Source organism: Ruditapes philippinarum, unplaced genomic scaffold, assembly GCF_026571515.1.
Source record: "Ruditapes philippinarum isolate M1 unplaced genomic scaffold, ASM2657151v2 ctg1786_1_1_1_1, whole genome shotgun sequence".
In the NCBI taxonomy this organism is placed as follows: domain Eukaryota; kingdom Metazoa; phylum Mollusca; class Bivalvia; order Venerida; family Veneridae; genus Ruditapes; species Ruditapes philippinarum.
Genome location: NW_026858083.1, coordinates 52854 through 78775, shown reverse-complemented (window position 1 = coordinate 78775; position 25922 = coordinate 52854). Strand labels below are relative to the sequence as shown.

The window sequence follows — 25922 nt, the reverse complement described above, 5'->3', positions numbered from 1 at the left end:
CAAGCAGTTCTAAAAATAGAAACAAGCAATTCTAAAAATAGAAACAAGCAATTCTAAAAAAAAAACACACAATTCTAAAAATAGAAACACGCAATTCTATAAATAGAAACCTGCAATTCTATAAATAGTAACACGCAATTCTAAAAATAAAAACAAGCAATTCTAAAAATAGAAACACGCAATATATAAATAGTAACAAGCAATTCTTAAAATAGTAACACGCAATTCTATAAATAGTAACAAGCAATTCTAAAAATAGTAACACGCAATTCTATAAATATTAACACGCAATTCTCAAAATAGACACACGCAATTCTAAAAATAGAAACACGCAATTCTAAAAATAGAATCAAGCAATGCTATAAATAGAAACACGCAATTATAAAAATAGAAACAAGCATTTCTAAAAAAAGATGCACGCAATTCTATAAATAGATACACGTTGTTGTTCTTGATGATGATGATGATGATGCTAGATATCTATATATATACCGTAAAATTCTTATTAAAAGCCCCCGGGGGCTAACATTTTCCAAAAGGGGGGCTATTATTACAATACAGTTTTTCCTAAATCCAAAAATCACTGTAAATACATTTAGTGTTAGCAAGTGTTGGTAATAACATTAAAAAGTATTAAGGTTTTAAAGTTTATATTATACATATTTGTGTTTATTATAAAATTCTATGGATTCTGAATGATTTGAATAAAATTATGGCTTTAATTATGAGTTCAGCACTGATAAGTAGATTGTTTTCCTTATCAAAAGGCCTGGGAGGGCCTTTATTAGGGGAGGGGCGTTTATTAGGAATTTTACTGTATATAAAGAGCCCAATTTAATTTGGGTTTGATAAACAACAAGGTCTGGTCCTTAAGAATGTTCTGTTATAATATGAAGTTGATCCCTTCAATAATAGCAAAGTTACAGTCAGTTACAGCCAAAACAATGAAAATTTCAATAATTTGACCTTCAGGGTTATCCTTGAAGATTATTATGTTCAAATTTGAAGACAATCCATTCAAAATTAACAAAGTTACAGCCAATAATAGCCAAAAAAAATGAAAATTTCAATAATTTGACCTTTAAAGTTAAGGTCATTTATAAGTGAAGGTCAAGGTCTGTCTGGTTATTTTTAAGGGATATTCTTGAAGATTATTATGTTCAAGTTTGAAGACAATCCATTCAAAAATAACAAAGTTACAGCCAATAACAGCATGAACAAGCAAAATTTGGACTTTTAACCTTGAAGGTCAAGGTCATTTATGGATGAAGGTCAAGGTTAGTGTGGTCTACTGAAAGGTCTTGTCCCAAGGGTTGTTGTGGCCAAGTATGAAGACAATACACCAAGAAATAAAGAAGTTATGATCTAGGTACAAGTTTGCGGACTGGAACGGCAACGCCGCCGCGACTATAGCAATACCTCTACTTTTTTTTTCAAAAAAAAAAAAGTTGAGCTAAAAAAAATGGAAAAACTGAAAATTTTGTAAGTTCAACAGACATCGATATACACACAGACAATGGCATACCAATTATATTCTTTACAAATGTATTTCATTTTTAATATGGACAGGTGTAACCATATTCTATTGACAGATGTCTTTTATATTTGGTAGGAACATAAAACCTTTGAATATAGTTAGGGGTCAGTTGAGTAAAGGTCACAGTGCTAAAAATATTTTTTACACTTTTGCCCATACAGTCTTGACTTATTGACAGATGTATTTCATATTTGGCAGGAAGATAACTTGCATAGTATTCTCCCTTTTGATCGAGGTAGGGGTCAGTGGGTCAAGGTCACCAGTGCTAATAAAAGGATTTTACACTTTTGCCCATGCAGCTGTTATTTTTTTGACTGATTTTTTTTTATATTTGGTTCATGGTCTTCTCTCTTTGGATTGAGTTAGGGTTTCTGGGTCAAGGTGACACCAGTGCTAAAAGTAGATTTTTAAACTTTTGAGCAAGTTTGAAAATCAAAGTTATTTTTAAGTGGAATATTTTTAAGTTCACTATATAATCTATGTAAAAGACGCACACACATGCACACAAAGAAGTGAATACCTATATGCCACCCCATTACAGATGCTGCTGGCAATTGAAATCTTGCCATGTCAAACATTCTCTAATAATTCAGTGTCTACATAATCAATGTTAGCAGATAAATATAATAGAAGACTAACCACAAGAGTTGGCTATTTCTGACAGATTAAGTTCCTTTGATGACCTCTTCTTGGATCCAGATGTCTTTTCAATCAGCTCTGCAAGGGACCCACTATCAAACAAACAAGAGCGATCAGTGATCACATGTGTCGCCTCATAATGGCCAATTTCATATTGGGACAAGTTTTGTGACAGATGGACAGACAGATGGACAGTGCACAACTAGACTTGGTACTGGTCATTCCTGTAAAGTTTGGATAAAATTGCACCAGTAGTTTATGAGGAGTAGTCCGGACAAGCTTTTGTGTATCTGGCAACACACAGAAAAAAAAACACCTTTTTACCAAAGGGCCATAACTCGGCCAAAAATCATTCAACCGGAAAACCCGTGCAATATGCGCAAGGACTTGAGCTACAGATCAATCCTGTAAAGTTTCATTGAAATTGCATTTGTGGTATAAGAGAAGTAGTCTGGACAAACTTTAAAAATAAAATTATTAAAGGGCCATAACTCTTACAAAAATCATTGAACTGGAAATTGCTGACAATATGCACAATTATAGTAGTCCGGACAAGTTTTGTGACGGACCGATGGACAGACCGACAGACAGACAGATGGACAGACAGACGACAGAGAAGTGATCCCTATATTTCGCCACTACTCCGTAGAGGCGACACAAAAATCAATATTTTCAAGATTTAAAGTCTTAAAGAAACTTCATATTCAAAAGACCCAAACACAACATAATATTTTATACTAAGAAAAGTGCACAAGTACAAAATTCATCCCAAAATCATTAAGAATCAACCTAACACCACAGCTCACTTTTACAAATACAGTGGGAAGAAGCACATATTGACTTTGGTGCCCAGAGTTATACTATTTTATCCATGGCGTACTTAGAAGAGGGATTTCTTGCCACTCAACAATTAGAACCACTCATATGGTGTAGATATATTGATGACATTTCCACATCGTAGTGAGGAATTGTATTCCTTCTTGGCCCACTTTTCACCCCTCTATCAAATTCACATATGAAATTGAGACGATTTTATTTTTTTTATGTTGAATACTGAAGAACATAAATGGTAACACTAAACCTATTGATGCCAACATGTATTTACATTAAATAAGTGCATAGCATAGAAATAGTAATACTAATAGTGACAGAAACAACACAAATCGAAAATGACAAATTTTTACTAAGTCAAGGGCAATAACTAGATAAATCCACACGTTAAACATTACTTCACATGCTGATCAACATTCCTGTTATGTCTGTTGACTACAGCATTTAAAGACGTTTTCGGTAGTTTTCTGTGCGCATCGTTATGCGCTTCCAAGAAAGATAATCATGGATAATTACTCTTCAAAAAGGTCAAGTTGAATAGTATTCGGATAAGTGTTTAAATTTCGGCTATAAGCAAATAATGAGTAAATAATACAGAATAGATATTTCCAAATGTTCAGGAGGAGATCAGTTCAAAAGAATAAGAGGTCGTTTAGACAACATTCAGATAAAGGATTTCTCCTAGAATTAGTACGACAGCATTGATGATAATTCTGCGCGCGTTACCCCACCCACTTGTGGTATAGTGACGAAAGTGCGTCGCCACTTGATTACTGGCAGACAACTAGGCAAAGAAGTTTAAAGTGATATATTTTAAAAGTGTTGAATAAAAATCAAAATGAATATCTAAGAAATGTTCCGAATTCATTATTTTCTTTGAAAATTTCTGAATACTTGCTTACTGTTCGGGTATATAAGTCGAGTGAAAAAATAATATGGACCTAAATATGTTTTAAAAACATATTCAGTATCATTTACTTAATATAGCATCAAAAGACTAGAAATGTGTCATCATGCCACGGATGCCCCCGCATGCAGCCAAAATTTCAAATGTTATAATATTTAGTTCCGAATTTGTTTGCACAAATTATTTTTTTCATTCTAAGTTCAAAGCCCTTAAAACTTTTCAATGTTAACACAAACCATTTTTATACAATGTTCAAGGCACTGAAATTATTCAGTCTTAACCATTTTTATACAATGTTCAAGGCACTGAAATTATTCAGTCTTAACCTTTTAAAAATAGCATATTGCATACATTTCCACAAAAGTACGAGTGCTGAAACTGAAAGTTCAAAATTTTTCCAACATTCAGGAAAGATAAGTTTGTCTAAAATCATTGAACCACGACCAAATTCAAACTTAAACTGCTTATTCCTAAGATGTATCTATATTATTTTCAAAGTGAAAGGGACATAACTCTGCCAAAAAATCATCGAACCATGACCAAATTCCAACTTGACCTGCGCATTCCTTTGACATATCCATATGTCAATTTTGAGTTAAATATGTAACACTGTTGGGTTGATAATGAACAGAAACTGTAAATTTCATATCATTTTCAAAGTCAAAGGGGCATTACTCTGCCAAAAATCATTGAACCATGACCAGATTCGAACTTGGTCTGCGCATTCCAAAAACATATCCATATGTCAAATTTGAGTTGAATGTGTAATATTGTTGGGGAGATAATAAACGGTAACTGAAAATTTCATATTATTTTTAAAGTGAAAGGGGCATAACTCTGCCAAAACTCATCGAACCATGACCAAATTTGAAATTGACCTGCGCATTCCTTTGACGTATCAATGTGTCAAATTTGAGTTGAATGTTTAATACTGTTGGGGAGATAATAAACAGAAACTGAAAATTTCATATTATTTTCAAAGTAAAAGGGGCATAACTCTGCCAAAAATCATCGAACCATGACCAAATTTGAACTTGGCCTGCGCATTCCTTTGACGTATCGATATGTCAAGTTTGAGCTAAATGTGTTGTACGATTGGGGAGATAATGAACGGAAACTGAAAATTTCATATTATTTTCAAAGTGAAAGGGGCATAACTCTGCCAAAAATCATTGAACCATGACCAAATTTGAACTTGACCTGCGCATTCCTTTGACATATCCATATGTCAAGTTTGAGTTGAATGTGTTGTACCATTGGGAGAGTTAATGAATGGAAACTGAAAATTTCATATTATTTTCAAAGTAAAAGGGGCATAACTCTGCCAAAAATCATCGAACCATGACCAAATTTTGAACTTGACCTGTATTTTCTCATGACATATCAATATGTCAAGTTTGAGTTGAATGTGTTGTACCGTTGGGGAGATAATGAACGGAAACTGAAAATTTCATATTATTTTCAAAGTAAAAGGGGCATAACTCTGCCAAAAATCATCAAACCATGACCAATTTCGAACTTGACCTGTATTTTCTCATGACATTTTCATATGTCAATTTTGAATTGAATGTTTTGAACTGTTTGGGAGATAATGAACGGAAACTGAAAATTTCATATTATTTTCAATGTAAAAGGGGCATAACTCTGCCAAAAATCATCGAACCATGACCAATTTCGAACTTGACCTGTATTTTCTCATGACATATCCATATGTCAAATTTGAGTTCAATATGTGCAAGGGTTATTAAGATAATGAACGGAAACTGATGATGACGGAAGGACGGAATGACGGAATGACGGAATGACGGAACAGGGTAACACTATATGCCCCTGCCATTATATGGCGGGGGCATAAAAAAGAAATTTTTATTACAATATGCTTTTTTTGTATATTCGACATACTATATTATACTTTTAGTATATCACTGATATTTCTTAAGAAAGCTTGGTAATTTTGACCGTTGGCATATGCGGTAACCATGGAAACTGCTCGTTTAGAAAAAACTAACACGTCAACATATATTTTTATTTTTGAATCTACCATTTAATGTTACTTGATATATCAATAATGTAGAAAATTCTATGAAAGAAATTTCTTAATAGCTTTAATTTTTTACAGAATTCATGTTTATTTTTCTCATTTTCTGTTTAGTTAAAAAGCATGAAAAACTCATTTTTTTAAAAAGAAATATGTTCCAATTATCGTTTGTGTTATTCAGAACACTAAAATAAAGCAAGCTTTGTATAAAATTATGTTTATTGTTTGTGTAATAAGCTGTCTTATACATTTTTTAACACAATTTGGCTATTTTGACAATTTTTAGATATACGGTTACCATGGAAACTGCCATTTTTCAAAAAATCCAACACGCCAACATATATTTTTCTTTTCATTTTTGAATTCGTCATTAAATTTTACACAACATACAAAAAAATTAGAAAATCCTATGAAAGAAATTTTTCAATATCTTTAATTATTCACAGAATTCATGTTTATTTTTCTCATTTTTTGTTCGGTTAAGGAACATGGAAAACTCATTTTTTAAAGAAATATGTTCAGATTATCATTTGTTTCATACAGAATCATTGGATAAGGTTATCTTTGCATAAATCAATGCTTGTTGTGTGTATTAAGCTATCTTATACATTTTCTATTTGTTATAACACAGTTTGGCTATTTTGACAGTTTTGAGATATACGGTTACCATGGAAACTGCCATTTTACAAGAAATCCAACACGTCAACATATATTTTTCTTTTTATTTTTGAATTCGCCATTAAATTTTACTTATCATACAAAAAATTTAGAAAATTCTATGAAAGGATTTAATTTTCATAAAACTGTAGAAAATGTCTTTAAAGAGTTACATGCGACACAACATGAGAACGGATGGATAGGGCTGCAACAATACACCAAAAGTTCGATTCAATTGGATTTCGATTTTAGACATCCCAATTCAATTTTTTTCGATCTGATTCATGTGTGATTACTTTTTTGTCTTTTTGTCTTTATTTGACAATTCTGCTTATTTTCTGTAAAAGTTAGTGGCCCTAAACATTTGTTTTTTGCATTTCTTTAGTTGTCAAAACTTATTTGATCCCTAACTTGTTATTATTAGTAGTGTTCATGTAAATAAAAAGTCGTTTATTTCAAATTATTTAGAAAACAATTAAAATCAAACAAACAATAATGTGACTAGTAATCCTACAAATTTGACTTTCTCAAACTAAAACTAGAACTGCCACTGTCATGCGTGAAGACCACTGCCTACCAGTTTGTCAGAATCAACAGTGACCATTTAGAGCCCAAGGACAACCTCCCTGCAAAATCTGAGGTTACTAAGCCAGTGCATTGCAAAGTTATGTATTTTACATGCTTCAAATGTGAAAATGTCAAAATCAATACACTGCAGATAGGCATTCTTAAGCATTTGAGCAGACAAGCTTATTATAGTAAAATCCATCTGACCTTGACCTTTGACACAGTCACCTAAAAATCAAAAGGAGTCATCTACTAGTCATAAACAACCTCAATACATAATATGAAGACTGTTGACCATAGCCTTCTTAAGCAATTGAGCTTTTTTTAGTCAAGGCCCCTGTGATCTTGACCTTTGACCCAGTGACTTCAAAATCAATAGGGGATGATAAACCTCCATGCCAAATATGTAAACTGTGGGTCAAAGGATTCTTAAGTTATTGGGTGGACAAGCTTTTTGAAGTCAAGGCCCCTGTGACCTCGACCTTTGACTTGGTGACCTCAAAATCAATAGGGGTCATCTACTAATCATGACTAACCTTGCCAAATATGAAGACTGTGAGTCATAGGATTCTTAAGTTATTGGGTGGACAAGCTTTTTGAAGTCAAGGCCCCTGTGACCTTGACCTTTGACCTCAAAATCAATAGGGGTCATGTACTAATCATGATTAACCTCCGTGCCAAATATGAAGGCTGTTGGTCATAGACATCCCATATTTTTAAGTTATTTGGCGGACAAGCTTTTTGAAGTCAAGGCCCCTGTGACCATGACCTTTGACCTGGTGACCTTAAAATCAATAGGGGTCATATACTAATCGTGACTAACATCCATGCCAAATACAGTACGCTCGGCGCGGCTTTTCCAAAACCCGCGTGACCCCGCGGATGAGGTGGACGAAAATTTGCTCTGATAATGCCCCGTGACCCCGCGGACAGAAAATTTTTACCACCGTGGACATAAATCGGCGACTGAAACCGTTTCCCCCGCGGAACGCAGTGGTAAATTGCGGAGGAACGCGGCGGTCAAACACCGGTCAACGCGGTGGAAACCTTAAATTTTAAAAATTAATTACTGTATTTAAACATCAGTATACGTACATATGTAAAATTTGTTTGTTTGTTTTCTTTTTTGTTGTAATAAAAGTACATGTACAAATGCAGTGTATTTCTTGTTCTTCTTCTTGTTATTGTGTTGGGTAATGTATAATATGTATTCGACATCAAGATAAATCATTGTCGTCGCAATTTCATGGTAGTGAGAAACTTGAAGTCAAATAATGAAAAATTCGGCATATGACATTTATGAAAAAGATACTGCAACAATTTATATGCCAGCTTTTGTTTCTTATTTGAAAACGTAACCCTCAACAATTTATTCAGGCAATATTCCAGGACGTCTCTTTCAATTGTCAGATGCGTTTTACTGTTTCTGTTTATTTTCATGTTGATCATAAAGTCTTATATTTTATTTGGGACATTAAAAGAAAGCGTTTATTTCACCAAAATATACATTAAACGATATTCTTGATTTATCTAATTACAGGTGTGAGCGTAATGTATATGTTTTGAAGTTTGTATCAACTGTTGGAGTTTATTTTCATTTTTGTTTTAGTAGTTTGTTTGTTTGTTCTTTTTTATTTTCTTATAGATTTTTTTGCAGAATTTTGTTAAACTTGACGTTATACTTTTTGTTATTTTATTATGAACAGTATGCATGTATATACATGTATATAAGGCAAACAAGCACATGGCAGTTATTTTCTAAGAACTTCCATCCACCGATGTTCAAGTTAAAACTATTTCTTTTTATTTTTATCTTAAGATATTATTGTTCATAGGAATAATAGTATTTGTAGACAACATGTAGTTTTAAGTACATTATTGTAACAATTGAATATTAAAAACAACAACAAAAACAGGTACAGCTGTAATTATTTTTATTTCAAATTCCGTTCAAATAATTTAACGTATAATAACATTTAAGGAGACGATTGTGGTCAATTTTCAAGTCATTGTGTAAAAAGATGACGTTAAAAAATGATAAAACGTCTATTATTTTTGGAGGTTAATTTATACTGACCAACTGACCATGGCGTTCCCCCGCGAGAAACGGGTGACTGATTTTATTGATGAATGAAGAATGGTCGTCAGAATTTTGTCCGCGGTGGAAACAACTAAACACCGGGGATCGCGGGGAAATTAGGCTTCTCATCGCGGTCGAACCAACCCCCCGCCCCCCCCCCCCCCCCCCCGTTTGTTCGCGATAAAAAAAAAATCGTCCGCGGTGGTATAGCGGAAAAAGCAAAACCCGCGGTGAGCGTACTGTATGAAGACTGTGGGTCAACGGATTCTTAAGTTATTGGGCAGACAAGCTTTTTGAAGTCAAGGCCCCTGTGACCTTGATCTTTGACCTGGTGACCTCAAAGTCAATAGGGGTCATCTACTAATCGTGACTCACCTCCATGCCAAATATGAAGACTGTGGATCTTTCACGTAATAAAGCGGTATAGACTAAAACTCGCATTTTCTTCTGTGAATCTAATCGAAATTCTTATATTTGATATCGGAAGTGATTCGGCACCCACTAAACCAGTTATCAATGCATTGGAACATATCATTGCACATCTAAGGATGGATACACCGAACGGATGAACAAGGGAAAATCTAAATATCTCCCTACCCCTAATATGGGGGCAATGCCCTAGAATTTCACTTTAGCATAACTTTGTGCTGAATGATATATCCATTTACATATCTTTTGAAAAGAAACAATACAAAGACCTCAAAGGCAAATTTTCATAAATTTAAAGGTCATTCAGACGGTAAATAATAAGCATGTTTTTCTGTTCGAAAGACTTTGCTACTTATATTACAACTAGGGCTACCACTGAAGGTGATTAATACCCCCACCAGCAACCTTGACTTTTGAAAAATAAGTGGTCTGACTTGACAGCCTATTAGTTTATGAAAATTCAACTGTTTAACAAGAACGTGTTTGTTAAACACAAATGCCCCCGGCTCAGATTCTTGTCAGTAACAATATTTAAAATAAAGGCTGTATGGGCAAAAGTGTAAAAAATCTATTTTTAGCACTGGTGACCTTGACCCAACTGACCCCTAACTCCATCCAAAGGAAGAATATCATGCAACTTATTTTCCTACCAAATATGAAATAAATCTGTCAATATATAAAGGCTGTATGGGCAAAAGTGTAAAAATCTATTTTTAGCACTGGTGACCTTGACCCAACTGACCCCTACCTCCATCCAAATGAGAATACCTCAATTTTATGTTCCTACAAAATATACAAGACATCTGTCGATAGAATAAGGTTATATTAACACCTGTAAAAGTGTAAAAAATCTATTTTTGACATTGGTGACCTTGACCCAAATGACCACTTACTAAAGGAAAAGGAAGAGGACCTCCCTTGGTATAACTATTATAAACATGAAAGACATTAACTTAAAAATAAAGGCTGTATGAGCAGAAATGTTTAGATCTATTTTTTTACACAAGTTACCTTGACCTTGACCTAGAGACGCCTAACGCCACAAAAAATTAGAGGACCATTAAAGGTATTCACCTACAAATATGAAAGATATCATTAAATAAATAAAGTAATAAGGTGAAATTTTTGATAAATCCAACTTGGCAGAATAGGTTCACCATACAAGGCCCTATTTTCAAAGTGATAAAAAGGGAAATTACTGGGAAAATGGATGGGACATTTATATTACTTAGCAATATCATGTACATTGTATTGATAAGTAAGTGTGAAAATTATTAAGCCATTAGTTCAGATAGAAAATAAGATATTTCCAACTTGCCGGTTTAGGTTAACCATTATTCATTTTCTAAGTGCTGAAAAGGGCCATAACTTGGTGCAAATGGAAGCCATAGTTATGTAACTTGCCCAGATCATATACTTTGTATGGATTAGTAAGTGTGTAAATTATGAAGCCATTGGTACAGGTAGAACTTAAGAAAAATCAAACTTGCCGTTCTAGGTTAACCAGGTACAGACAGACGGACAGACGGACGGACGACCCGACGACTATATGCTCCCCCGAAATTTTTCGGGGAGCATAACAAGAAATGCCCTTTCTAGCCCTTGACTCTCACCCATTATTGGTAATTTTGTTATAGAAACTTCCGTAAATGGGTACATGGAAGTTTACAGTATAAAAAAAAGAAGAAAAAAAAAAGAAAACGAAGACTTTGTGATAGTTTTCAAGATAATGAGTGGAAACCATTCTGACATTTACGGCCCCTGTGACCATGACCTTTGAAATAGTGACCGAAAATCTATAGGGTTATCTAATATGACCAATCAATATTAGAAATATGAAGACATTGTGATAAATAGTTTTCAAGATAATGAGCGGAAACTATACTACCATTCAAGGACCCTGTGACCTTGACCTTTGACCTAGTGACCCAATACCAATAGTGGTCACTTACTAGTTATGACCAATCAGTATGTGAAATATGAAGACTTTGAGATCAATAGTTTTCAAGATAATAAGCGAATCATACTACCATTCAAGGCCCCCGTGACCTTTGACCTAGTGACCCTAAAATCAATAGGGGTTATGACCATTCAATATGTGACATATGAAGACTGTGATAGATAGTAACCAAGATAATGAGCGGAAAGCATTCTAACATTTATGGCCCGCCCCTAAGACCTTGACATTTGACCTGGCTACCCCAAAATCAATAGGGGTCATTTACTAGTTAAAACCACTCAATTTGTGAAATATGAAGACTTTGTGATAAATAGTAACCAAGATAATCAGCAGAAATCATACTACCATTCAAGGCCCATGTGACCTTGACCTTTGACCTTGTGACACCAAAATCAATAGGGGTCATCTACTAGTTATGACCAATTGATATGTAAAATATGAAGACTTTGTGATCAATAGTAACCAAGATAATGAGCTAAAACCAATCTGATATTTAAGGCCCCTGTGACCTTGACCTTTCACCTAGTGAACAAAAAATCAATAGGGGTCATCTAATTGTTATGAGCAATCAATAATCAATATGTAAAGACTTTGTGATCAATAGTAACCAAGATAATGAGAGGAAACAATTCTGACATTTAAGGCCCCTGTGAACTTGACCTTTGACATAGCAACCCTAAAATGGATAGGGTCATCTACTTGTTATGACCAATCAGCATGTGAAATATGAAGACTTTGTGATAAATAGTTTTCAAGATAATCAGCGGAAACCATTGTGGTCTACCGATGGACAGACCGACAGATAGACCTACGGACTGATATTAGCAAAACAATATACCCCTCTTCTTCGAAAAAGGGGGGGGGGGGCATAAAAATCTGAGTGGCAGCATAGCTCTACATAATATACTTAACTTTGAAAAAGTCTAGCTAAAAACTGAAGATGATCTGAATATATACCATTGTTGAGCTGTAGAGAAATACGCTGAGGACTTTGCTGAGGATTTCGTTGTTCCTTTTCTTGTTTTAAATGAACTCTCTTTATTAGGAACCAGGGTTGGATCTTTACCAAGTATGTCTACAATCTATAAAGCAATAATTAATGTGATTTTATGTAAACAAGATATGTTTGTAAAACATGTATGCCCCCTATCAGCAGCCAATTAGTCATGTGATAAGGTTATTATGCATGACTTCTGACCCAGTGATCAAACAATTAATAAGGGTTATAAAGTATCTACTGGTCATGACCTTGACCTTTGACCCCTTGACCCAAAACTCAATAGGGGTCATCTGCTGGTCACGACCAATCATCATACAAAGTTTGAAGTTCCTAGGCCTAGGCGTTTTTAGTAAATTGATCAGAAACCGTTTTTACCTACAAGGTCAATGTGACCTTGACCTTTGACCCCTTGACCCCAAAATCAATAGGGGTCATCTGCTGGTCATGACCAATCACCATGCCAAGTTTGAAGTTCTTAGGCCTAAGGGTTCTCTTATTATTGATCGGAAACCGTTTTAACATACAAGATCAATGTGACCTTGACCTTTGACCCCAAAATCAATAGGGGTCATCTGCTGGTCATGACCAATCACCATGCCAAGTTTGAAGTTTCTAGGCCGAAGCGTTCTTTAGTTATTGATCAGAAACCGTTTTTACTTACAAGGTCATTGTGACCTTGACCTTTGACCCCTTGATCCCAAAATCAATAGGAGTAATCTGCTGGTCATGACAAATCACCATACCAAGTTTGAAGTTCCTAGGCCTAAGCGTTCTTGAGTTATTGATCAGAAACCGTTTTTACTTAAAAGGTCAATGTGACCTTGACCTTTGACCCCTTCACCTAAACTCAATAGGGGTCATCTGCTGGTCATGACCAATCATCACACAAAGTTTGAAGTTCCTAGGCCTAAGCGTTTTTAGTAAATTGATCGGAAACCGTTTTTACCTACAAGGTCAATGTGACCTTGACCTTTAACCCCTTAACCCCAAAATCAATAGGGGTCATCTGCTGGTCATGACCAATCACCATACCAAGTTTGAAGTTCCTAGGCCTAAGGGTTCTTTAGTTATTGATCGGAAACTGTTTTTACCTAAGAGGTCAATGTGACCTTGACCTTTGACCCCTTGACCCCAAAATCAATAGGGGTCATCTACTGATCATGACCAATCACCATCTCAAGTTTGAAGTCCCTAGGCCTAAGGGTTCTTTCATTATTGATCGGAAACCGTTTTTACCTACAAGGTCAATGTGACCTTGACCTTTGACCCCTTAACGCCAAAATCAATAGGGGTCATCTGATTGGTCATAACCAATCACCATACCAAGTTTGAAGTTCCTAGGCCTAAGGGTTCTTTTGTTATTGATCAGAAACCGTTTTTAATTAAAAGGTCAATGTAACCTTGACCTTTGACCCCTTGACCCCAAAATCTATACGGGTCATCTACTGATCATGACCAATCACCATACCAAGTTTGAAGTTCCTAGGCCTTAAGGTTCTTTAGTTATTGATCGGAAACCGTTTTTGCTTTCAAGGTCAATGTGACCTTGACCTTTGACCCCAAAATCAATAGGGGTCATCTACTGATCATGAGCAATCACCATACCAAGTTTGAAGTTCCTAGGCCTTAAGGTTCTTTAGTTATTGATCGGAAACCGTTTTTACCTACAAGGTCAATGTGACCTTGACCTTTGACCCCTTGACCCCAAAATCAATAGGGGTCATCTACTGATCATGACCAATCACCATACCAAGTTTGAAGTTCCTAGGCCTTAAGGTTCTTTAGTTATTGATCAGAAACCGTTTTAGCTTACAAGGTCAATGTGACCTTGACCTTTGACCCCTTGACCCCAAAATCAATAGGGGTCATCTACTGATCATGACCAATCACCATACCAAGTTTGAAGTTCCTAGGCCTTAAGGTTCTTTAGTTATTGATCGGAAACTGTTTTTGCTTTCAAGGTCAATGTGACCTTGACCTTTGACCCCTTGACCCCAAAATCAATAGGGGTCATCTACTGGTCATGACCAATCACCATACCAAGTTTGAAGTTCCTAGGCCTTAAGGTTCTTTAGTTATTGATCGGAAACCGTTTTTGCTTTCAAGGTCAATGTGACCTTGACCTTTGACCCCTTGACCCCAAAATCAATAGGGGTCATCTACTGATCATGACCAATCACCATACCAAGTTTGAAGTTCCTAGGCCTTAAGGTTCTTTAGTTATTGATTGGAAACCGTTTTTGCTTTTAAGGTCAATGTGACCTTGACCTTTGACCCCCTTGACCCCAAAATCTATAGGGGTCATCTACTGGTCATGACCAATCACCATACCAAGTTTGAAGTTCCTAGGCCTTAAGGTTCTTTAGTTATTGATCGGAAACTGTTTTTGCTTTCAAGGTCAATGTGACCTTGACCTTTGACCCCTTGACTCCAAAATCAATAGGGGTCATCTACTGGTCATGACCAATCACCATACCAAGTTTGAAGTTCCTAGGCCTTAAGGTTCTTTAGTTATTGATCGGAAACCGTTTTTGCTTTCAAGGTCAATGTGACCTTGACCTTTGACCCCTTGACCCCAAAATCAATAGGGGTCATCTACTGATCATGACCAATCACCATACCAAGTTTGAAGTTCCTAGGCCTTAAGGTTCTTTAGTTATTGATCGGAAACCGTTTTTGCTTTCAAGGTCAATGTGACCTTGACCTTTGACCCCTTGACCCCAAAATCAATAGGGGTCATCTACTGGTCATGACCAATCACCATACCAAGTTTGAAGTTCCTAGGCCTAAGGGTTCTTTAGTTATCACTCGGAAACCATTTGGTCTACGGACCGACGGACCGACGGACCGAGGGACCGACAAGTGCAAAGCAATATACCCCCTTTTTTTCAAAATGGGGGCATAAAAATGTAAGGATATCTATCAACAAGTACAGATATTTCAGTACTCGGTCATTCTTTCTATCTAATACCAGATTACTCTATTTCTGGAGAAAAAAGACAGTTGTTAAAACAATAACATCATCCACGTAACCTACCTTTCCTTTTTTTTTGATACAAGGAATCATTAACTATCAAGATATGTTTGTAAAACATGTATGGGCAGCCAATTAGTCATGTGATCAGGTTATTATGCATGACTTCTGACCCAGTGAACAAAAAATTAATAAGGGTTATCTACTGGTCATGACTAGTCACAAGGTAATAATCATTGTGACCCTATAGGTTGTGTGCAGCAATTTAAGTTATTACAAATCTTACCAAATAAAATATGCATAAATTTTATGAATCATGTAGGCCTCATTAATGACAGCCAAGTTGTTATATAACATAAGACCTTCAAATGTGTATACCAAAAGAATTTTAGTTTAATATAAAAATATCAACCAAGGCAACTTGACCTGATGAGTTATTGGTCAGACACCATTTTAAAGTACAAGGTCAATTTGAAACTGACCCCTTGACCCCAAAATCAATAGGGGTCATCTACTGGTTATGACCAATCTTCAAATAAAGTTTGAAGTTCCTAGGCTTTAGTGTTCTTTAGTTATTGATTGGAAACCGTTTTTACTTACAAGGTGAATGTGACCTTGACCTTTGACCCCAAAATCAATAGGGGTCATCTACTGGTCATGGCCAATCATCATATAAAGTTTGAAGTTCCTAGACCTAAGCATTCTTTAATTATTTATCTGAAACCATTTTTACTTACAAGGTCAATGTGACCTTGACCTTTGACCCCAAAATCAATAGGGGTCATCTACTGGTCATGACCAATCATCATACCAAGTTTGAAGTTCCTAGGCCTAAGCGTCCTTTAGGTATAGAGTGGAAACCATTTTTAACTTCAAGTAAATGTGACCTTGACCTTTGACCCCTTGACCCCAAAATAGGGTTCATCTGCTGGTTATGACCAATCATCATACCAAGTTTGAAAATCCTAGGCCTAAGCGTTCTTAACCCTTTCGCTGCCAGAGGGTTATTGTTTTATTGATCACCTATTTGCCAGAGGGTTTTCTAAGAAATTATTACAGTAAACTCCACTTATAACAAACTCATTGGGACATTCAAAATCTGTTCCTTATATCCAGAGTTCCTTATAAGCATAAAACGAATTAGTTCCTTATATCAGGAGTTTTTATAGCAAACAGATTTACATATAACGAACTGTTTGGTTAAGAAGGACAAATGTGTCCAGTGATGACACTTATCGCATTGAGCCCACTTCACAATAACTAAACTTGTACACTGCTTAAGAGCTGGAGGTGAAAATTTATGGCACACACAGCAATTTGAAGATTCATCCTCAGAGCCAGACTCAGTTTCAGCCTCTGAACTGCTGACATAATAAGCAGAAGGACCTGGATGAGGAAGTTGTTTTGAAGAAGATGATGGAACTGCTTTGGTAGTAGAGGATTTACTTAAAGATTTTTCAGATTGAGATGAATGATCTGTGATTGTTGCTTGATTTGCTTTGGGCTTTTTAGCTTGAAGCACTGTGATGTTATTGGGCTTTGACAAACTGACTTTGAAGTTTTCAATGGATAAGCAAGAATGTGTGATTTTGTTGAAAACTGATATTAAATTATCATAATTATTTTACTCGAGCAAACCTATTAAAGAAAAGAAATAATACAATTAATTGAATAACAGTTTTATCTTGGTGACAAGAACTCATTTTTAAAATATCCTAAATAGAAAACTATTACGTACTGCTATGCAAATTAATTTTTATAGCTGTATTTAAGTAAGACAATAATAAACGGTAGCCTTTTGATACCATCTCTCGAACGTCACTACCATCTCTCGACCAAAGTGATACATTCCATATTTGACAAATCAAATTTATGTTGTGCAGCAAGAGATAGTTTAATAAAGTGACAAGCACTTACATTTCCTTTGTTTGGCAAAGTTCCATATTTACAGCTTCATTTTGACCATTCTAAAAGTAGACGAAAGTTCAATTTTAAGATAATGGCAGCCTACATTCATTTTTGAAATTGTGTATTTTTGTAAATTTACCACTTAACTAATGTAGATTTGTGGAATAAGTGAGAAAAGTAAGAATTCATTATTCTTTCACGAAAATATGAGCGTAATTTTACTATATTTTTGATTTGTTATATGAACTGTCGACATTGACCTAGTTTCTTGATTTATCGTTTTGTTCAATCAAATATTTAATTGAACAAGATAAATTAAGTTAAACACCACTAAATGTATTTCTTCAATTGTTCTCAATATGTAATTGATTCCATTAATAAAGCTGCCTCTGATTTGTGAAGCTGCTGTATCTAAGCCAGATGAATACTCCAGGAATGTGACATGACATGAAAACGAATGAAAATGTTTTTGCTTTGTTCTATGTACAGTAGGAAATTTAAATAATGCTAATAGTTTCAATTCTAAATGATCTCCTCTTTGTACATGTTATTCGTACACTAAAAATAACTTGGTTCGATAATTGGTAGCAAGGGGTCAACTTTGTTCTGCTAATCAAGCATCCCAATGAGCCCACAGCAGCCATTTTCAAAGGTATTGTTGACAAATTTTAAATACGTCAAAATGGACACAACACATGCCTCTACAATCAAGAACTTTACTAAGTTTAAAGAAACTAAACCTCCTAAAAATAATTACAGTTAAGTGAAATTATTGTTCCAGAGATGGTACAACGAGGCTAAATTCGGGCGAGTTTTAATCCGTGCCCATGAAAAAGAAAGTTGAAAATGCGGGATATATTTATGGATAGCCGATATTTTGGAGTTTGCTATAAAAGTGTAATTTTCTGTACTTTTAACTGAATTGGGACTAAAAAATGAGTTCCTTATAAGCGATAATTCCTTATAAACGTGTTCGCTGTAACCGTATATTTTTATATTAAATAAAGAAGGGCAAAATTAGGGCAAAATTAAATTGTTCCTTATAACCGGAAATTCGCTATAACCGTGTTCGCTATAAGTGAAGTTTACTGTATATTATTAATTAATATAATTATAATTATTTGTTATTAGTATTATAATAATTATATGTTTCCAAATCTGTTAGTATAATAATAATTATTGTCGATGGTATAATTTTCTTTATATTTATTATTTTTATTATTATTAATTTATAATTATTATCATTATAATTATAGAAACGGCTAAAGCCATCCATATGGCAAATACGCCGAAAATAACAGGGACAGCATAAGCCGTCCCTATAGCAGTGAAAGGGTTAAGTTATTGATCTGAAATCGTTTTTACCTACAAGGTCAATGTGACCTTGACCTTTGACCCCTTGACCCCAAAATCAATATATTTCATCTGCTGGTCATGACCAATCACCATACCAAGTTTGAAGTTCCTAGGCCTAAGCGTTCTTATGTTATTGATCGGAAACCTTTTTTACCTACAAGGTCAATGTGACCTTGACCTTTGACCCCAAAATCAATATGGTTCATCTGCTGGTCATGACCAATCACAATACCAAGTTTGAAGTCAGCTTCACACTGATGTTGATCATCAATACTGTAAAGTTGGTTGATTATGACTCAAGCTCTCAAGGTACACATAATGCAACATTTTGGAATGGTTTTTATTAAGTCCTGTGACCTAGTTTTTCATCCAAGATGACCCATGTTCGAACTCATCCAAACTATTACCTAGACAAGCATCCTGACAAAGTTTGATAATGCTTGAGGCAAAAATGTAACCTCTGAACTTTTAACACTTGATCTTTAAGTGTGACCTAACACAATTATTGCGCTCTGCACATTGCTCCATAATGTTTATCACTTGTACCAAGCTGTTTTTTTAAATTTCAGTGGTTATTGAGTGGACACAAAAGAGTTACAGATGGACGGAGGGACGGACAGACGAAGGCCATTCCTGTAATTCCATCCCCGCCTTGCCGAAGGGGATAAACAAACATACCTGATCATGTAGAGACTGTGGCATACACAAGTTGACAATTTTCAGATAGTCCACAGCCATCTCAAGTATAGAGGCCATATCCGTCTTTCTTCCACGAATGTATGGCAGCAAAACACGTAGTTGATCACAACTATCCTTGATTCTCTCCCTTGCAAAGTATTAAGGTATCAATATATTAAAATGTTTTACTTAATAACAAGAAAGCAGTTTCTAATGAATACCTCAAAAACTTGATGTATTATTGTCTGGATCAAAATTATGCAAACACCACATAGGAGAGGCAAAATATGAGTAACTGTGACTTACTGACTGTGACTGACTGTAATTGTGTCTGACTGACTGTGACAGTGATTGTGTCTGACTGTAACTGACTGTAACTGACTGAATGAGACTGACTGACGTACTGACTTGACTGTGACTGACTGCGACTGACTGTGAGACAGACTGACAGACAGACAGACATACTTATGAAATGGTACTTGTGTGACTTTTCCTTTGATCTTTTTAGCCATTTTTAGCCACACAAGGCTTAAAAAAAAGACACACAAGTAAAAACGGAATGAATAGGATCAAAGCCAATTTACTGTTACCTATTGTTCTCCAAGTCACACAAGTACCTCTGGGTTTGTACGTCCGAACTGACAGACTGACTGACAGTGACTGACTGTGACTGACTGACTGAACTATAATCTTTATTTGACTTCTTAGTTTGTCTGTATTAAAGTAATGTGTTGAGTTTCCCTGCCTAATAAGGAAATTATGTTTATACAACAAATAATCAAAAGACACAATTTTCTCAGGATGACTTTGTATACATAACTAATGTTTCTATTTTAAGTAAATTTGAAAAAGTTCCAAATTCTTTAAAAGTGATCCCAGGAAACAGTTTTAAAGAAAGACAGACTGAAAGACACTCTGAGAGTAAATCTTTAAACATCCCTGGTTGTTACCAGATTGAGAATATAACATTAAATTTAAAACTATTAAAGAGGAGATAACTCTTGAAATAAAGATGCTAGATTTAAGGACATTGTCATACATAATGTGAGTATAACAAAGAACAATTATCTTAAGTCTAAAGAATATACCATTTATAGTCACAAAAAAGAAAACTGAACCAAGAGGGCCATGATGGCCCTGAAATCGCTCACCTGTATATAGGCCCCCAGGGTCGGGCCAATGTTAACCCAGGGGCTTTTATTTGAACAAACTTGGTAGACACCAATTTGAAAATGTTTAATGATAAATATCTAAGCTCTAGCTGTAAGAAGATTTTTTAAGTTTTTACTATACACATATAGGGAAAAACAATGACCCCCCCCCCCCCCGGGCCAATTTTGTCCCCTGGGCTTTTATTTGAACAAACTTGGTAGTCACTATCTAGAAGTAAGTTCATGCTTAATATCTAAACTCTAGCTCTTTGGGTTTTTTAAAAGAAGGTTTTTTAAGTTTTTACTATATACATTAAAGGAAAATCAATGATCCCCGGGGCGGGGCCAATTTTGACCCCAGGGCCCTTATTTGAACACAAGAGCGATCAGTAATCACATGTGTCGCCTCATGATGGCCAATTTCATGTTGGGACAAATTTTGTGACAGACGGACATACAGTGCACAACTAGACTTGGTACTGATCATTCCTGTAAAGTTTGGATAAAATTGCACCAGTAGTTTATGAGGAGTAGTCCGGACAAGCTTTTGCATATCTGGCAACACACAGAAAAAAAACACCTTTTTATCAAAGGGCCATAACTCAGCCAAAAATCATTCAACCGGAAAACCTGTGCAATATGCGCAAGGACTTGAGCTACAGATCAATCCTGTAAAGTTTCATTGAAATTGCATTAGTGGTATAAGAGAAGTAGTCCGGACAAACTTTAAAAATAAAAATTATTAAAGGGCCATAACTCAAACAAAAATCATTGAACCAGAAAATGCTGACAATATGCACAACTAGACTTGGTACTGATCATTCCTGTAAAGTTTGGATGAAATTGCACCTGTAGTTTATGAGGAGTAGTCCGGACAAGCTTTTGTGTATCATGGCAACACACAGAAAAAGAAACCTTTTTATAAAAGGGCCATAACTCGGCCAAAAATCATTCAACCGGAAAACCCTTGCAATATGCGCAAGGACTTGAGCTACAGATCAATCCTGTAAAGTTTCATTGAAATTGCATTAGTGGTATAAGAGAAGTAGTCCGGACAAACTTTAAAAATAAAAATTATTAAAGAGCCATAACTCTGACATAAATCATTGAACCGGAAAATGCTGACAATATGCACAACTAGACTTGGTACTGATCATTTCTGTAAAGTTTGGATGAAATTGCACCAGTAGTTTATGAGGAGTAGTCCGGACAAGTTTTGTGACAGACGGACGGACAGACAGACAGACAGACAGACGGACAGACAGACGACGGAGAAGTGATCCCTATATGTCGCCACTACTCTGTAGAGGCGACACAAAAATGGTAGACACCCATTAGAAGATATTTCATGCTTAATATCTTAGCTCTAGCTCTTAGGGTTTTTCTAAAAGAAGATTTTTTAAGTTTTTACTTAGATATACATAAAGGGAAAAAACAGTGACCCCTTGGGGCTCGGCCAATTTTTACCCCAGGGCTTTTATTTGAACAAACTTGGTAGACACCCACTAGAAGATGTTTCATGCTTAATATCTAAACTCTAGCTATTTGGGCTTTTTAATAGAAGATTTTTTAAGTTTTTACTATATACAAACTAGAAATGTGTCATCATGCCACGGATGCCCCCGCATGCAGCCAAAATTTCAGATGGTGCATTAATTATCTTTTTCATTTTAAGTTTAAAGCCCTTAAAACTTTTCAATGTTAACACAAACCATTTTCATACAATGTTCAAGGCACTGAAATTATTCAGTCTTAACCTTTTAAAAATAGCATATTGCATATTAATTTTGTAGCCAAGATAATGGCTAAAAGTATGAGTACTGAAACTGAAAATTTTTCCAACATTCAGGAAAGATAAGTTTGTCTAAAATCATTGAACCACGACTTAATTCAAACTTAAACTGCTTATTCCTAAGATGTATCTATATTATTTTCAAAGTGAAAGGGACATAACTCTGCCAAAAAATCATCAAACCATGACCAAATTCCAACTTGACCTGCCCATTCCTTTGACATATCCATATGTCAAATTTAAGTTGAATATGTAACACTGTTGGGTAGATAATAAACAGAAACTGTAAATTTCATATTATTTTCAAAGTGAAAGGGGCATTTCTCTGCCAAAAATCATTGAACCATGACCAAATTCGAACTTGGCCTGCCCATTCCAAAAACCTATCCATATGTCAAATTTGAGTTGAATGTGTTGTACCGTTGGGGAGATAATAAACGGAAACTGAAAATTTCATATTACTTTCAAAGTAAAAGGGGCATAACTCTGCCAAAAATCATTGAACCATGACCAAATTTGAACATGACCTGCGCAGTCCTTAAATGACGCATCCATATGTCAAGTTTGAGTTGAATGTGTTGTACCTTTGGGGAGATAATGAACAGAAACTGAAAATTTCATATTGTTTTCAAAGTAAAAGGGGCATAACTCTGCCAAAAATCATCGAACCATGACCAAATTCAAACTTGACCTGTATTTTTTTCATGACATATCCATATGTCAAGTTCGAGTTGAATGTGTTGTACCTTTGGGTACAAAATATCTAACCTCTAGCATATGTCAATTGCTAGAATTTTTTTACTATATACATATAAGGAAAACCAATGACCCCTGGGGCGGGGCCAATTTTGACCCCAGGGTTATAATTTAAACAATCCGGGTAGAGGTTTACCAGATAATGCCTTATGCAAAATATCTAAGCTCTAGGCCTTTTGGGTGTTTACAAGAAGGTATTTTAAGTTTTTACTATATGTACATATAGTGAAAATCAATGACCCCCGGGGCAGGGCCGATTTTGACCCCAGGGCTATCATTTGAACAATCTTGATAAGGGTCTACCAGACAATGCCTTATGCAAAATATCTAAGCTCCAGGCCTTTTGGGTCTTTACAAGAAGGTATTTTAAGTTTTTACTATATGTACATAAATTATAGTGAAAATCAATGACCCCCGGGGCAGGGCAGATTTTGACCCCAGGGCTATCATTTGAACAATGTTGGTAAGGGTCTACCAGACAATGCCTTATGCAAAATATCTAAGCTCTAGGCCTTTTGAGTCTTTACAGAAGGTATTTTAAGTTTTTACTATATGTTCATATACAGTCTAACTTGCCCATGCGACCATGTGTATTAAGTGACTTTTGTCTTAAACGACAACTTTAAATTCCCCCCAATTATTTTCTCTCTATATCTTTAATGCATTAAGCGACTTTTGCTCAACGCGACCAGCGACCGCTAATAAGTCATCTAATTGACATCAATCTTTTCATTAAACGACCACTTTTACCTGTCAAGTAATTGTGTTTATAGAGAACGCCACCTCGTTATGTCACAAGTGTCAACAATCAAAACACAACAATAAACGTGTGAAAAACTCTCTTTCCCATACCGTTTTAGCGTATGCAAATGAAGTTTAGTATACGCGTGACGTGTATTATCCAATAATATCGGATAAACAAAGCGCCCATACTGAGATGGTGTATACGCTTCGCTTGTTGACATTTAGACTGCATTGAATTGACCTTGAACTTGATCAGCCATTAAATTAATCGTAACAAATAGATGTAGTTTGTATATTTCAAATGAAAAAATGCACAACAGAAAACATCTTCACTAATAGGGTTTTCGTGTTGGAGACAAGGAAAAACAACGGAGAAGTTAAAAAAATTCTGGAAAAAATGTCAAACATGTACGTAATGGATCTTGAAACTGTTTTGTCAATAAATATCAGAAAGTTATTTTTTACATTTGCATCCATTTAGATTATCGGAGCGTACTTTTTTTCAACAAAGATATAAAAATTAAGTTGAAAAACAATCCCACCGAATAAAAAAGATGTCATTTTTTAATTTTTGACTTTTATATCATGCTGACTGTCTTAAGAGACCATTTCATTAAGCGACCGTTTTGGGTGTTTCCCTTGCCCGGTCGCTTAATACACGTTTGACTGTAGTTAAAAATCAATGCCCCCCGGGGCGGGGCCGATTATGACCCCAGGGCTATCATTTGAACAATCTTTGTAAGGGTCTACCAGACAATGCTTTATGCAAAATATCTAAGCTCTAGGCCTTTTGGGTCTTTACAAGAAGATTTTTTAAATTTATTCTTATAATTCCTTTTGGTTGCCATGGCAACCAGATTTCTGCATGGAATGAAATTCTTTGAACAACTTTGGAAGCCCTTCACCCAAGGATCAATCCTGCCAAGTTTGGTTGAAATTGGACTAGTGGCTTTTCACAAGAAAATTTTTGAAGTTCACTATATAATCTATATAACACACACACACACACACACAAACAAACACACACAGGTGAATCACTATATGCCACCGCATCGCAGATGCTGCGGTGGCATAAAAAGGGGCATAATTATGCAAAAAAGCAAATTGGAGTTATGGGACTTGTGCCATTCATCTTAGATTATCACAAAAAACAAGTGTGTGAAGTTTCAATCAATTCCCTTCAGTAGTTATGGAGATACCAGCTTATACGCAAAGACTTAAGTCGAAAAAGGGGCATAATTATGTAAAAAAGCAAATCAGAGTTATGGGACTTGTGCCAATCATCTTAGATAAGCTCAGAGAACAAGTGTGTGAAGTTTCAATCCATTCCCTTCAGTAGTTATGGAGATACCAGCTTACACGCAAAAACTTCACCAAGAATTTCTAAGTCGAAAAAGGGGCATAATTATGTATACTAGAAATGTGTCCATAGGACACGGATGCCCCCACACGCCACTGTTCTGTCAATCTTTTGACTCTAGGTCAAATATTTTTTGGACTACATGTGCAACAAGTTAAAAACTAAAAATCAACAAAGGGCCATAATTCTGTTAAATTTGGTCGCAGCAAAGATTCCTTCCTTTACTACCATCTACACATTAAGGTTGTTAATCCCTGGAAGTTTAAGCAAAATCTGCCATCCGGTTTAAGAGGAGTTGCATTCACAAAATTTCTACATAGTATATAGTGAAAAAATCAACAAAGGGCCATAATTCTGTTAAACTTGGTCGCAGCAAAAATTCCTTTCTTTACGACCATCTACACATTAAGGTTGTTCATCCCTGGAAGTTTAAGCAAAATCTGCCATCTGGTTAAAGAGGAGTTGCGTTCTCAAAATTTCTACATACTATATAGTGAAAAAATCAACAAAGGGCCATAATTCTGTTAAACTTGGTCTCAGCAAAAATTCCTTCCTCTA

The 25922-nt window shown here is 35.4% G+C and overlaps 1 protein-coding gene across 5 annotated transcripts in view; it reads right to left on the bottom strand.

Annotated features, from left to right (window-relative positions):
* LOC132752024 (spermatogenesis- and oogenesis-specific basic helix-loop-helix-containing protein 2-like) overlaps positions 1-25922 on the bottom strand; it is a 119534-nt gene that overhangs the window by 44980 nt on the left and 48632 nt on the right. For all 5 annotated transcript variants that reach the window (XM_060742280.1, XM_060742283.1, XM_060742279.1 and 2 more), the window contains 3 exons: positions 19562-19709; positions 12603-12727; positions 2177-2268 (listed from right to left, as the gene is read on the bottom strand). In XM_060742280.1, coding sequence (XP_060598263.1) covers positions 2177-2268; positions 12603-12727; positions 19562-19709 — 365 coding nt within the window. The remainder of the gene's footprint in view (positions 1-2176; positions 2269-12602; positions 12728-19561; positions 19710-25922) is intronic.